Genomic DNA, 16,487 nt, shown 5'->3' on the forward strand with positions numbered 1-16,487 from the left:
CGCTGCCACCCGCCCGCTGCCACCACCCGCCCAAATATATTTCAGATCTGTGGGAAACACTGTATTATGTAATATATTACTATTTTTTTAGTAACGACCCCATCTCTGCTAGTAGCGCTAGCTTTAGCTAACGTTAGCCAACGGAACGAACTGCCGAGTAAAATTGGAAAACACTGGTAATTAATTATTCTATAATTTGTAAAACTACGGTGTTAAAAAAATACAGATTCTAATGGTCAGATATAGATATACAGATACTAAAGATAGGCAGGTACTTGCTTTCAAGCAGAACACAGGGGAAAACAAACTTAGCGGGAGTGTTTACGTGTTAGGCGTAATGACATACAACGGCCTCGACAATTTCTGTAGTCCTATTCAGCCACTCGGTAACAACCATCATTTTTCAGACACGTAAACTCTTCAAAAATCACCAGTGGGGTCACTGCTGATGTATTTAATGTCGTAGAACAAAACGTGATTTATCTCTTAAATTTGTGTCAACCACAGACCTTATTTCGAGCTATTTTCCAAAACCCTATGGAGAAAATGCATTGCTTTTTGACGAAGGAACCGGAAGTGGTACAAATGCTAACTTACTTCCGGGTTTTACGATGCGTCACTGCAGTTCTCTATTGAGGGCTTTGTTTCTCTATTAATTGAAACATCATTGCTGTCCCAGAGTCCTAGATCACAGTCAAACCGCTTGTCTTGTCTCAAAAGAAGTCAACATATATTCATTTTATCGTCTAATATGAAAAAGAAAGCAGCAAATCTTCACACTCCAGACGCTAGTGCTAATTATTGCCGGAATAATGACTAAATAAATAATAATAAAAGAGGTTATTTTCATATCGTTTCAGCTTCTGTGGTATCCGTCTAAAACTTGAATTGGGTTATTTGTAATAAGAACATCTCCCTCCTTCGACCCCATCTCATTGTCTCACCTCTTCCTCCTTATTTTCATATTCTTAAACTCTGTACACTTTATCCGTTTTTCGACTGCTGCTCACTGACCGCGCCTTGTCTCTGTGCCCCCCCCCCCCTATTCTCATGTGTTTCTCCTCAGGCTCATCAGCAGTGCAGGAAGGCAGACCGTCTGCTGGTGGCTGGGAAGTATGAAGAGGCCATCACCTGCCATGAGAAAGCAGCAGGTAACACTAACACCACACTGACCCTTAAGTAAAAGTACAAAATTATTGGCATCAAAATATACTTAAAGTACCAAAAGTAAAAGTACTCCATATGACCCTTATCAGAACAGAATTGTATATTTACTGGGTTACGATTGTGATTATTGATGTGTTTTCATCACAACTGGTAAATGAAGAGCATATTTGAATAACTTAAAGGGGACCTATCATGCAACATGCACTGTTGAACGTCTTTTATACATGAATATTAGGGGTGTAACGGTTCACAAACATTTCGGTTCAGTACGTACCTCGGTTTTTTGGTCTCGGTTCGGTTCGTTTTCGGTACAGCAGAATTTTTTTTCACAAAACATATATATATATATTTTTTTTATTATTATTAAACTGTGAATAATGTATTCACTCAAATAAATACAAAATATAATAAAATAAACATTAAGGTGCAGCATTTCGATGAACTGAAACAATCTGTATTTGAACTGTACTGTACTAGCACCTAAGCAGCCAGTTTGACATTATGACTTGCTTGTCATTGTATTTTCATGTTTTTTAAAGAAAAATTAACTTGTCCACATTGCTTGCCGAAAGGGCAGATCTACTGGCACTAACAATGTCTCCTGCTGTGGAGAACACCCTCTCTAGGGATAGAGGTAGCAGATACAGCCAGGTAGCGCTTTGCTAACATGGCAACATAAGGATATTTGGCGTTTGTAATAGCGTTGGCTCGGTCTGATCTTGTTCGAGTGGTGGAGGCTTACATGCTAGCGGGAGTTGGGTTTGCACTTCAGTCTTTTTCTTTTGGTACCGGTGATATTCACGTTCGGGTGATGCCTTTTCAAGAGTGTGCAAGTTGAATGTATTACCAGCCGCGTAACCAATTTTAGTTGAACAATGCCGACAAACAGCTTTGGTTCGGTCCACCTGTCTTTGTCCGTCATCCTTGTACGTAACTGCGAAACCAAAATGTTCCCAAACCGGAGACTTCAATGATGCTGGAGGATTTTCAGCTCAACTTTATCTGCGTTCGCCATTAATTTTCGACAGTTCCTCAAATTACTGACTACATTTGAACGCATCCCTCTGACCAGCTCTCATGTATGCCTCTCATCCAATGAAATGACTTGCTCGCTCTATGACGCGTGGAACCCAATGTGAGCAAATTACTCTGAACGCTGCGACGCAGCACCTGAGATTACTTCCAATAAGTTGTTCACGTTCTCAATTTTTTACGTTTAACATTATATTCGTTCGGTACACTTCGGTACATACGTGTGTACCGAACCGAAGGGCCCGTACCGAATAATTTCGGTACGGGTACGTGTACCGTTACACCCCTAATGAATATGTGTCCCCGGTGTGTCAGGGAACTCACCAAGTGTCAGAAAATACAACCCTCTTTTCCTCCATACCCAAATCTCTAAAAACGGGGGCTTGCCAATGGATCTGATACAGACTGATCCAGATTTGAATATAGTCTGACGTCAGTGACGAGGAGCTCCGCCTATATGGGCAACTCTCCACCAATCAGGGGAATGAGAGGTTGCCGTGGCATGGTAACAGCATGGTAACATGACGCTCGTAACTCGGCCCCCTCCTTTGCAGGGGGCGTGGTCAGCTGCAGCACATGCAAAAAATAGAGCGAAATGAGGCATGGCTAAAAAGAAAACGTATAATATATACCTTATATAGGTATGGCCCTACAATATATTATTCAAATATAGCATGATAGGTCCACTTTAATATACTGCTGCTGGAAATCTCTTAACCCAGGGGGTCTGCAACCAATCAATGCCTGTACGTGTTTTGGACGTAATATGGTCTTTGTTTACATTAGCAAGCATCGCTAACACTCAGAGCTAACCTGTACTGGAGAGAGTATGTGTAAAGAAGCAGGATATGAAAAAGAACACACCTTGTGGTAAACCTTGAGAGAGAAAGCATTTGAGCTCCATGCTGTTTCAGAGCTAATCCTTGATGTGGTTTTGGCGTTTCATCCCCACAGCATTTATTTTAGAAAGTATCTGCTGGGTCCCTCATGAGCAGGCAGAAGCTCCGCTTATATACCCCGAATCAGCACTTTAGTAACAGGAAGTGAAATAGAGGGATATGAGGCATGGCTACAATGTGTGGTATTTTGAGCAAAACACTTCATAGACATGTTTTTTATACATTTTGATATATCTGAGACCTATGCTATTGCCTACAAATTGCATGATGGTGACCTTTAATATATGTCAAAATGTATTTAATAATTGATTTTGTAGTAGCTAATAATCTAAAACGGATCAATCAGGGCTAGGATACCGTTGTAGCTGCTCCGTCAAAGTAACGTCATAACGTGACATAAATAAAGTAGTGACTGCATGGTCATGCCATAGACAGTCTATGGTTTGTACACATACATTTAGAATAGATTTTCATCCTGTCTCTGAACAAACATAAATGTGCTATAGAAATAAAATGGATTGGATTGGAAACATGACATTTCACGTGACCTTGTCCTGTGAATTTCTTACTCAAGTTTCAACTCTTGCAAAAATAAGACGTGAATTTCTCATCACTCTTGCTTCTCACTCTTACTTCAAATCAAAGAGCATTTCTGACTGTCGTTGTTTCTAAAAACCAACGTCACCTCATTGTCTCCTCTGTCTCTGTCTCTCCCAGAACTTTTGACAGAAGCCATGAAGACAACTGAGTGTAAGCAGGTGAGATATACAGTGGGTGGGGTGGGGGGGGGACAAGTAGGTGGTACGTTCTCCATCATTTCGGCATTCATCTCAATGAGACTTAAGTATTGGTTAACACAGCCTTTAGTCAGGTCCTCTGCCTACATATTGATACATCAGTAATGATACAAACTACTTTAACCATTTGTAATGCTGTCATTTACTCAGTGTCCCATCATTAAAAACAATACTTGAGTAAATGTACACAGTTACTGAAGGGGGCAGCTGTAGTCTGAGCTGTGCTATTAGGATCGTCAATATGGACTGAGGGAGGGGGGCGTGGCTATGATCACATGATCAAAGCACTACTTAAGGTCTGGGAAAGAATAGAAGGTGCTTTCAATACAATCCAGTTGTGCATGGCACAATGGACACAACTAGTCCAACAAGTCAGGTGTTGTTCAAAGTACCGATGTAACACAGTATCTCACTTCCTGCCTCTGATGAGTTATCCAACCTTATTTTACAAGATTCATTCAAATGTTATTGTCATATGCACCGTAGCTACAGTGTCGTTATGGCAATGGAAATCTTAAGCCCCAGCATCCCACAACCTAACATATGTATACATAAATATATATAAGACTTTAGAATAAAACAATAAAAAATAGTGCAAGATGAAACGGCTTAAATATAATAGTGACTAATGTGCAGGTAATGCAGGAGCAGTAGACGTAAGTAAGATGAGCTAAAAATAGAATGTAAAATGAAATAATGTACAGGAATAAAATGCTGCTTGTTGTAGTAGTAAATGCACATGTGGAATCCAAACAGACGGAGGCTTTTAAGAGCCAGTGGAAAGAAATCAGTTTTGATTTATGTCCCTTGTGTTATTTCTGAACCCGATTGAGCGCAGGACCCTTTTCCTGTTTGTACTGATGGGTTCTGATAGGATTGAATCCATTCTACTCATCTTAATAACTTTATTTCTATAGCATCTGTCATGCAAGATGCAGCCCTGAGCAAGACAAGATAAGCAAAACAATAGCAATGAGTACAAATAAATAAAAAACAAAACAGAAAAGAGTTGGAACACAAAACAATAAAAGAATAAAACATGAACATTGGTCCCACTAAAATGACCCCGTGTGTGTGTGTGTGTGTGTGTGTTGGTGTGTGTGTGTGTGTGTGGTGTGTGTGTGTGTGTGGTGTGTGTGGTGTGTGTGTGTGTGTAGGCTCGTCTGTCCATGGAGCTGCAGAGGGACAGTCATATCAAACAGCAGCGACTCATCCAGGAGCGCTTGAAGAGAGAGACCCGTCGAGAGGCCACGAAGTCCCGCCTCGCTCAGGTGCAGCCCCCCCCCAGCAGCCCGGCCCTCCTCACCCAGACCCCGGGCCAGCTGCAGCCCAGCGGCCCCCCGGCTGCAGAGGGGGTCAGGGAGCGGGAGTACGACACCCTGCTCTACCAGCTCCAGACCCGGCAGACCGGGGGCTGCCAGCCTCTGACCACGCCGTGCCCCGGCACTAAGACCACCAAAGACGACAAGACCCGGCTGGAGGAGCAGCAGACCACCATCGAGGACCTGCGGCGCCTGGTGACCCGCCTGATGGACGACAACCAGCAGCTGCGCTCGGAGAACGCCCGGCTGCGCTCCGAGGCCACCGACGCAGACTTTGTGGAGTGCTCCGAGCTCTGGGGGAACTCACAGGCAGGGGGCGCTCTGGGGACAGGGGGGGAGCAGGTGAGGAGGAGCACGGGTGGGAAGGGGAAGGAGATCGCCATCCCCCAGCTGCCCCCCGCTGGAGATGCCCGCGCAGGAGGACCTGTGTCTGGACGACCTGCCCCCCTCTGGAGCTGCCCGAGGACATCCAGAACGAACTGAAGGATGCTGCTGGACAGGGACAAGCTGTGAACACCACACACACACACACACACACACACACACACACACACACACACACACACACACACACACACACACACACACACCACACACACACACACACACACACACACACCACACACACACAGGCACCAGGGTTGAGTTTGGATGCCAAAAATGTTTGTCATGTGACCCGGGGCTGTCACAGAGCTATAATGAAACCCCCATACTGTGTGCAGTAATAATGATGATGCAGGGGGGGGACTTGTGCGAGTGATTTTTTTATTTCATAGTCTGGAATTAAATAACTGATTATTTCAGGGCTCGAATGCTAAATGATAGTGCTTTTATCTATAAGATGATAATTAACATAATGTTTTGGGCTTTTGCAAATGTTGGCACGGTGGAAAACATCCCTCTAACTTCCTGTTGGGGGGATTTTGGCCAACACATGAATGCCAGCGGCTGTAGAGTTTGATTATATACAAATATCATTTTGTTGACATTAATTAAGTTAGTAAACATGAATTTACCAATAAGATAACGTTATTTAATTATTTTGTTGTTGGATTTTATTTTTTTAATTTGTGCTATCACAATATATTTTGTATTGCCCTTATTTCTTTTTGTTCTTGCACCAGAGCCTGAGATTCAGTTCCTTCTGTTTGCCTCTTTCAGAAAGAAATAAGAAAATGAATGTGGGATGTTAAAACACATCATTGCTTGAAACTTGATGAATAAAATCAACTGAGATTCTTTTTGAAATGTTCACATTTTTTCAATCCGACATGAAGTTCTCTAGTTTTCAATTCATGTTCTTCTAAGAATCCAGGAGACAATCATGGACTTTTGGCCGTGCAGTAAAACTCCTGCTTCACCAGCTGTGGAGCATTTCAGCTACTTCCTGTTCCTCAGTCCTCAGTTTGAGAGATGAAGCAGAACCAACACCTGATGTTACACTGAGAACTCCATGAGGGAGAGAGGAGAGCGACACATGTAGAATGTGTCTGAACTGCTCCTGAAGGGCATTATTGGACCACACACACACACACACACACACACACACACACAGATCTGTTCAGAGCATACTGCTGTTTCTGAGGAACAACTACATTTTTTATTTGAGTGTACTTGAATTAAAGGCTTCAATTATAATGTTTGTGTGTGATGTGAAGTTGTATGTCTTGGCTGCCAAAGAGAGTTGACTGATGTTCTTGTGCAACAATAGCAACAGAAGCTACTAAGAGGAGCAGAAGGTGTTTTCTAGCCTTTAGCCACACATCACTTTCCAACTGCTCCTGAGACGTTAGAATGAGCATCTCCCGGGACACACCCCAGCATCTGTAGAGACTGGAGGAGCTGAGACAACTCATTGACTAATGAATCATAAAATGTCATATTTAAGAGTGCTGATCTATTTTTTACAGCAAACATGAACTGGCTTCTGACTGTCTGTTTTACATCATTCAAGTGAATCATTGTGACATTTGAAGATGACATCTTGTGCTTTACAAATTTGAGATGAGCATTTCTTCTTTCAATTCTGATTTGAAGATAAACTGTTAATCAAATAATTGGATCTGGATTGGATGAATTGATTATGAAAATAAAGACACGCCCCAATGTGACAGTGCAGATTTGAGCTGCATCACATGCAGCGGTAACATCAGATATGGTGTGCTTACTTCCTGTTTATACCTATGGTAATGAAGAGAAAGGAAATGCAGCTCTCACAGCTTGCGTCATCTTTCAAACTCATGATGTTCAGGATGAAGGAAGCTGCTGCGGTTTCTCTAGGGATCATTTGTGTGCAGACAGAGGTTTGGAGATGTAATGAAGGGAAGAAGAGGACAGGAACAAGTGAGGCCTGTCCCTCTGCAGGAGAGCAAAGTGAACATTGTAATAAGCCAGAGATGGAGTACTCGAGTCCTGGACTCTGGATCTGGATTAATACTGAGCAGAACCCAGAGGTATCACGCTCAGTGGGGGATGGATGATCCCCGCTAAATGTCTCTTAAAATTTGCCGGAAGCACTCCACGGTTTCTGCGATGACAGCTTCTTCTGGTAGCAAGTTCCACTCTGATTGTTCTCGGAAAGAAGGAGTATTTAAGAGTGTCACTAGTTGCGAAAATTCGCTCGAAGTTCAAAGAGTTGGCTTTGCGGGTTGCACTTCTTCTAACTGGCTCTAGGTACATTGATGCATCATTGGCTGAGATGTTATGGACAATCTTGAAGAAGAGAACCAAACGAGCCAATCGCCACCTTTCACTTAATTCCACCCAGTTCAACCGCTTGAGCATTTCTGTGACACTGCTGTCCCATTCATAATCTCCAAAAATGAATCTTGCACCTCTTCTTTGTACTGATTCCAGCGCATCACTGTCTTTATCAGTGTAGGGGTCCCAGACCGAGCTGGCGTACTCTAGTTTAGAACGTACTAGGGCCACAAAAGCTGTCTCCTTCAGTTTCTGGGGACAGCGTCGCAGGTTCCGGCGTAGGAAGCCGAGCGAACGGTTTGCCTGTGTTACAATTTGGCCAATGTGTTGGCCAAATTTCAGGTTGTTATGGATTTCTACCCCAAGATAAGGCTGGTGGGTCACCTCTTTTAACACCTGGCCACATAGAGTATAGTTTTTAATGTGCGGGTTTGTTGATCTGCTTGTTCGTAGGATGTAGCACTTACTAGTATTAAAGCACATTCACGCTCACTCTCCCTGAAGGTAAATCTTTGTTTAAAACTGTGGGGAATTGGATATCATTCATGTTATCCAAAAAAATGTAATAGTACATCATTAAAACGCTTTACACTGTATCAAGATTGTCAATTTGTCAAAGTTAGCCAGTAACTACAGCTTTGTTTGTCACTTACCTTCATAATTGTCGACGTAGCTGGATATGTAGCTACATCTTGAACCCCTTTTCTCTTTTGCTCCTCGGGGCTGAGCCTGCCGCTTGTACCAGCCGATGTACATCACTGATGTTAACCTTCGGTAGGTCTTGGAGACATCGAGTGTAAAATAGTGCCTATAATATCTATACGCTATCTCTCTCGCTATCTATACTAGGGTGACCATATTTTGATTTCCAAAAAAGAGGACATGCTGCCCCCAGCCTCGAGATACTTAATGATACTCAACGTTCACTCAAAGATGCCTTATTGTTTTAAAGTATGCCTCCTCTGTATGGATATACAATTATTATTTATATTATTTTACTGTATATAACACAATAATATCTCTCTATAACCAAAGACACACCAAACCAAGGTTACTCAACAATCAACATGCTTTATTATGCCTACAATTATCTCTGACAAATCTCAAATGCACAAGAATAACTTAAACATCAACCTGTAACAAAATAATAGCTCTCTTTTCAAGTCTTACTGGACACAAATAAATAACAAAATATATGAAATAGTATAAAATAGAAAATTCAGCTTTAACAAATAATCTCTTTGTATCTTGTGAATGTAAACAATAAAACAGTAACCTCACAAAGATACTAATCTAATTATTTTAAAAGTGCACTATGCAGTTTTGGATTTCACATTTGCATAATTTCCATTAGTGAACATAACATAACATTTGATTATCTAAATCAAACACATTTTGAGGCACCATGAACCAAATATAAGCCTACTTTAAATGTTTGTAAACACAATTCCAGGCCCTGTCATTGTAAACAACCAGTGAAACCACAACTTTTCACATATTTCTAGCTTCAAACCGTTTTCTAGGGTCCCAATTTAAAATGAAAAGTTTAAAGTTTCTCTCCCACAGCTACATAGCTTTCTCTCTCTGCATAGCTGCATACTTCAATCTTCTTCATCCTGCTTTTCTTCTTCATCCTCCTTGTCTGCCCATCGATATTTAGCTGTGGAGCTGATCTTTCCCAGCAGTTTTCGGTTGCTCAACAAATAAGCATGAAAGTCTTTGCAAGACATGTCTTTCAAATGGTATTGCACACATAGAATCCCCTTCAGTGACTCAACAGACAGCTGGTTCCTCTCCTTGGTCCACTGGCTCTGCATCAGTGAGAAAACCCTCTCAACATTTGCATTGTGAGAGGAAAGTGCAAAGACAAACTGTGCAATCTTCAGTAGTTCTGAGTAACATGCAATGCTTCTGGTCCACTTCTGGAGCACCTGCAGGCCACTGAACTCCTCATCACTACCTTTCTGTGAATCTCTTCAGATTGGTGACCTGGTCAAAACACTTGACATCATCAATTACCACCCCCTTCTCTCCTAGGAACTTGATGCAGGCCTCCACATCATTCCACTCTGGTGGCTCACTCAGATCCATCCACGTGAATGTGGAGAACTCTTCCATGGGAGTCATCCACTTCTCCAGATACTCCAGACATGTACTGTACAGGCCTTGCACATCAGCACAGAACTGGTCATATTCCTTACCAAGTCCATCACTACGCTTTTGTGCCAGTAGTCCCTTAACTTTAAGGGACATGAAGTTGTTGCTCTTGCGTTGAAGAAGAATGGTGTGGATGCTGTTCATTATTTTCTTTACCTCCATAATGGAGTTCTTCTCCTTTTCCATGGCTTGAATGTGGGTGTGGAACGCAGACATGAGTGAGTGCATGTGCCAGAGGTAGATCTCACTGAATTCGTTTTCAAAAAACTTCTTGATCACTATGGGTGGTTTTTGCTGAGACAGAAATAATGCCTTTAAGGCTGGAAACATCTGTATCATCCTCTCAATGCCTGGGAACAATGACAGCCACCTTGTCTTGCTGTGAGAAAGCATCCTTCTGTATTCAATGTCAACAAAATCACAGTACTCCTTCAGGCTCTCAGTGCGCACAGTGTAAATGTGGAAGTACTGGTAGATTTTGAACATGATATTCTCAAGGTCAATATCTATTGTGTCTGCCCCATGATGAACACAATTATTCAATATGTGTGCTGGGCAACCCACACCGATCAGAGTGTTCTTCTGCAGCAACCTCTTCAAATTTGCAAACACATTCTTTCCCCCTTCATCACGTCGGATTCCTCCAAAGTTTGTGTTGCAATTTTTCAGACAAATTGTTTTTTGCCAATGTTTCAATGAGATATTGTGCAATGGTTTCTGCTGTCTCATTTGGTGTGTCTTTAACCTCGATTAATTTTGTTTGCATGCCACCCCTCTTCCAGTCAAAGTACTGGATTATGATTGGGAATATTTTCACTGCTCCGTGGTTACTCCCGTCTGTAGAAACACCACAGTACCTGATTTCTTTGAGTGCTTCATGTGCGACATCAATCGAGTGGGGCGCTATAACACCATTGACAATCAATGGCTTCGGTTTTAGTGCGCGCACTACTGAATTTGTTGGCAGTGTCAGAGTCTGGAAATGCTTTTTTTAGCAAGGCACTTGTGCAATCCATAGATCTGTAGCTGTTGTGATGTTTCACAGTGTGAAATGCAAACGCACCCTCCGCTGCATTTACAGCATCCTCTGTTTTGCCTGGTCTAACAAAGAAGGCTGTCAACTTTGCCGACAAACTCTCACCTTGCACAGCTTTCCTATGTTTGTCTGTGTCCATGTGCGCTTTAAGATCGCCTGCACCTTTATTGGACACACACACGTATGTGCAAGCTTTGCACACGGTGCACTCCGCCTCCCATTTGTTCCGACCGGGTCGGTACATTTGGAATTTCTTCTGCAATTCATCTGTAAAAGTACATTTGCGCTTTGGCATTGTGAATGTGAGCTGCGGTCCGCTGTGTCCCCTTCCTCTGTTTGTGTGTCAGCGTAGTTGTAGAGCCGCCCACAAAGCTTCAGACTCAGGGATTACGTCACACACGCAAAAGAGTACCGTAGTATTCTGTGCAATGCACCAGTCAATTTAAGTAAATGCAAACCGTCCGCGAAACCCGGACATTTTCATGAATTTATAAACCCCCCCCCCGGACGACCCGGACAGGGCGTGAAAAGATGACATGTCCGGGCAAAAGAGGACGTTTGGTCACCCTAATCTATACGCTATCTATCGCTCTTCCCTCTACCGCTCTACTGTAGACCGGAAGTTTACAACCGCACACCCAGCCGCCGGAAGTTGATAGACGCCATCTTGTGCAACTAGCCCATAAACAAAGGCTAACGTAGCCGGCCGCTAACCGATTTACCAGCTTACCGAAACGTTTCCTCACACTGGGGCCGTTTCTCAATCTCGAGGATTCTGGCTTCCAAGCCAATATTACAAGGATGCTACGTCATCGAGTGCCGCCGAAGGACTGTTCCAATCTCCAGCATACTTGGAATTCCACCGAGGTTTGGGGGACATTTCGAGGCTGCATATGGGTAAACTTCGTGTCCTTAAAATCCCCACAATGCTTTGCGCACCGACCAATTTCAAAAACCCTTGCGGAGAATTGCAGCACACATTTAAATGTAAGTATGTAGTGGCGTAGAACATGTGTTGGTAAATATGTTACTTTGTTACATTTGTTTGTTACCACCAAAAATGTGTTCCGTGAAAGTAAAGCAAGTTCATAATTAGATAGACATCGTGAGGTATTTCTTTTTGGTACAGTTTATGTTGAAACCGTTAGAGAGAGTGGCACACTTGTTAGCCTGTTCCATTCTTCTTCGTTTTCCGTAGCCGTGGCTTGGAAGTATACTTGCTTCGTTTCTGAACGAAGTGACTTGGAAGTACGCGACTACCAAGCCAGCATCCTCGCGATTGAGAAACGGCCAGTCTGTATCAGATCCGTTGCAGCCCCTTTTTTTAGAGATTTGGGTATGGAGGAAAATAGAGAGGGTTGTGTTTTCTGACACTTGGCGAGTTCCCTGGAACACCGGGGACACATATTCATGTATAAAAGACGTACTTCCTGTGTGTCAAAGAATAGATTTCAAAATACTGCTGCTGGTTTATAAAGCTTTGAATGGTTTAGGCCCAAAATACATTTCTGACCTCCTGCTAAATGATGAAGCATCCAGATCTCTCAGGTCTTCAGGGACTGGTCAGCTTTCTGTCCCCAGAGTCAGAACTAAACATGGAGAAGCAGCATTCAGTTATTATGCTCCAAATATCTGGAACAAACTCCCAGAAACCTGCAGGTCCGCTGCAACTCTGACTACTTTTAAATCCAGGCTGAAGACTTTTCTTTTTGTCGCTGCTTTTAATTGAACTATTCACATCTTAAACTGCACTGTAACTTTTATCCATGTATTTTTTCTTTTAATGTTTATTTTATTATCTTTTCTTTTTAATGACTGATTTTAAATGCCATTTTCTTAATGTCTTTCATTTTTTGTAAAGCACTTTGAATTGCCTTGTGTTGAAAGGTGCTATATAAATAAACTTGCCTTGCCTTACAAAAGTGCATTTTGCATGATAGGTCCCTTTTAAATGTGTGCTGCGTCGGTTCAGCCATTCTCCACAAGGGTTTTTGAAATTGGTCCGTGCGCAAAGCATTGTGGGGATTTTAAGGACGCGAAGTCTACCCATGTGCAGCCTCGAAATTTTCGAGAAGGGTCTAGCTGCGGCCGCGGGCAGTACACGACGGTACACGACACTACACGACACGCCCACCTGACACGACACTACGGTGGCTGAGAGACCGTACATGGCAGATTAAAAACGAATTGCAAATGTTATTGTAGCATTTTAAGCAACTATTAGGCAAATAAATTAATAAACTATCAGTTTGAGAACCCCTTATCTCATTTTGATGGTTGACATCTCATTTGAACAGTGAAAGCCAGAATGACAGCAGGGGTGAATTTTATTTTATAATTTTGCAATAAGTCAAAGATATGTTTACTGTATATTATAAAAATGCTTGTCATGTAGGCATACTGGAGATGGAAAGGCTTTAGTCAGTGTTGTAGCTGAGATTCTTACCGTTCGAATTATGTATTAATAATAGGGATGTAACGATACCAAAAACTCACAGTACGATAATATCGCGATAACAAGTCCACGGTACGGTATTTATCGCGATATTGAATAATAAAGAAAAAAAAATTCTATTTTTTTTTTTCAATAAATATGTTTTTTACTCGGAAAATGTTTCTTTATTACATAATAAATCTGATTTGTACAGCATTTTAGTAGGATAGCAGTAATTTAAAGTGTCAAAAACAAAGTGACAGTAACAGACTGGAACAAGAAAACCAGTGTGTTTGTACCTATTAGTAGGCCTACTACCAAACAAAGTAGGCATTTTCTTTGTGCCACTGCATCTCACAAATAAACAAGGACATTTAATAATCAGACCCTGCAATAAAATACATATTTTTTTTAAATTATTCTACTAAAATCATACAAAAACAAAAACGTATAATTCATACACACAAATGAACAAAATTAGTAGAAGCGGGAGGGCTGAAGTATAGCTTATGGGGAGCCCTCCCGTACATCATCATTAGCATCAATATAATAATAGCACTTATTTCGTCAAAAACGTATAGAAATTAAGGAGTACAAAAAAAATAAAGAAAACTAATGAAAAACTGGAAAAAAAAAAAAAAAAAAAGTTAGGGCAAGGAAAAAAGTAAATGCATATATAAGTAATACTAGGAATATCACATACTTGTTAGCTGGAGTAATCTGCAAATATAATTTGCAGTACCAACAGTATAAAATCAAGTTTCACTTTAGTTTTTCAAGAAACTCAACTCAAACTCACTAGTCACTCACTCAGCATCATCAGACAGGTTTTTAGGAATATGAGAATGTCCACATTTCCAGGTATTTATAAGCTGGGATGTTTGGGCATTTACAATATCCCCTGCTCTGGAAAAAACTCTCTCGCTTGGTACTGATGTTGCTGGGACAGCAGTGGTCGCGTTAACCGAATATTTTATTTAACAATGACGGAAAAATCTGAAAGCAGTCTGTCATTTTGACAGATTAGAACAAACTCGGAACAGCACCAACGTTCCCCGCAGCGAGGCTCTGGTGTTATGCCGTGTTATGGCGCTGTGCGCGCTCCCGCGAGGTGCATGCACACACGGCATAACACCGCCCCCCCCGTTGACAGTTCACGAGCGTGCTCTCTCGTGAACTGTTCAGACCCGACGGGATTATGACAGTAGTAGTACCAATGCCGCTTTCGTCACATTAGTATGCATGAAAAGTGACAGGTGGACACGCCCCCAATTATGCAAATGAGCTAAGTCCCGCCTCCCATTGTTCGAGATCCTTTGATGTGTGTTATAACAGGTAGGTGTGAAATGCCCCTGGGTAGCGCCTTTGTTGTCTAATTCTTTGATGTATTGATTAAGATAGTCTCTTTGAAGTTATGTTGTCTGGCCCCTGCCCACTCACACCCCTTTGTAGTCTAGTCCTTTGATGTGAGGTGTTATAGCAGGTAGGTGTGATATAAGCCTTTGATGTTAATCTAGGTGTTGATTAAGGCAGACTCTTTGAAGTTATGATGTCTGGCCCCTGCCCCTCAGAGTTGAATAATTAGCCTTTGGTGTTTGCCCTTTGATGTGAGGTGTTATAACAGGCAGGTGTGACTTCACACCGGTGTGTTATAAGCCTTTGATGTTAATCTAGATGTCTCTTTGAAGTTATGCGTGAGACTGTCTACCCGCCCCCTCCCAGGCCTCTCCCCCCTTTTCTCCACCCCTTTCTGTGGCTATGACGCCAGCAGATAGTGGGGGATGGAATTAGATGAATATAGAAATATGCTCAAACTAAATAAAAAGACAGTCATTTCCACTTACCAAGTCACCTTTTTAAAAAAGAAAAATGGCAAGAGACGCCTCGATAGGGGTTTTTAATCAGCCTGTGCCAACTTACCGCCATCCATCCGGAGCGCGAATCAAGAAACGAATGCAGTATCTGGGCCGGGTTCAGACGCATACAGCCGAAAGATCTGTGCACAAACTTATCTCGTGCCCTCTTTTGGTCATTCATGTGTGTTGGAGGAGGGGCTCTGTGAGGAAGTGGCAGATTTTCCCCCGGTTTGACTGCAAAAGACTCTCACTCTAACTGGTTTCTCCAAAAATGACCTACCCCTACCTTTAAGAACAATTAACACACACACACACACACACACACACACACACACACACACACACACACACACACACACACACACACACACACACACACACACACACACACACACACACACACACACACACACACACACACACACACCACACACACACACCACGCACACACACACACACACACACACACACACACACACACACACACACACACACACACACACACACACACACACACACACACACACACACGATGGAGTTGGCCATTCGATGGGAGTTTTACAGATAAGCTTGGGATGTTAATCTATATGTTGATTAGGACACTCTCTGTGAGGTGAGAAGCGAGGGGATGAAGTTAGTTTTTTTTTAAAGAAACCTTACACTTTTAGTTGTCCTCTCTAAATTAGATGTAAGGTTTTTTTTAAATGATTAGTGTTAATTAAGGGCTATTGTTATTTTGTTTTATAAGGGGATAGGAGTTCAACTTTTAAAAATTGCACAGGATCATTCTAAGAAGAGTGAGAGGGCTAATGAGCCAGCACCATACCTCCTCTATGCATTTTCTTGACCTGTATCTGATCTTGAAAAACTTGACTCTTTGAAAAAAAGTTATTTTTCATCTATCATTTTCAACCATGCAGCAAGAGATCAAATTTAAGAATAAGTAATAGTTTGTCACGATTTTACGGGAAATAGTCAGTGCGCGATGTCACATCTTAAAGACAGCTTGAACTGGATAAATGGTTAGTCTTTTTTCAAACATACCGTACGTTCTGCATGTTAGTATATCTGGCCAATCGATTTAGAC

The 16,487-nt window shown here is 42.0% G+C and overlaps 1 protein-coding gene across 1 annotated transcript; it reads left to right on the forward strand.

The window, feature by feature from the left end:
- Positions 1 to 1,066: 1,066 nt before the first annotated feature.
- On the forward strand, positions 1,067 to 5,730 carry LOC117537678 (nuclear receptor-binding factor 2-like; the record flags this gene model as incomplete). The annotated part of the gene is given in 6 exon segments (XM_034202984.1): positions 1,067 to 1,151; positions 3,816 to 3,856; positions 5,053 to 5,610; positions 5,612 to 5,659; positions 5,661 to 5,705; positions 5,707 to 5,730. Coding segments are annotated over 6 exon segments (801 nt in total), but the record flags the coding sequence as incomplete, so codon positions are not given.
- Positions 5,731 to 16,487: the final 10,757 nt, after the last annotated feature.

This window comes from Gymnodraco acuticeps, unplaced genomic scaffold (genome assembly GCF_902827175.1).
Source record: "Gymnodraco acuticeps unplaced genomic scaffold, fGymAcu1.1, whole genome shotgun sequence".
Classification (NCBI taxonomy): Eukaryota; Metazoa; Chordata; class Actinopteri; order Perciformes; family Bathydraconidae; genus Gymnodraco; species Gymnodraco acuticeps.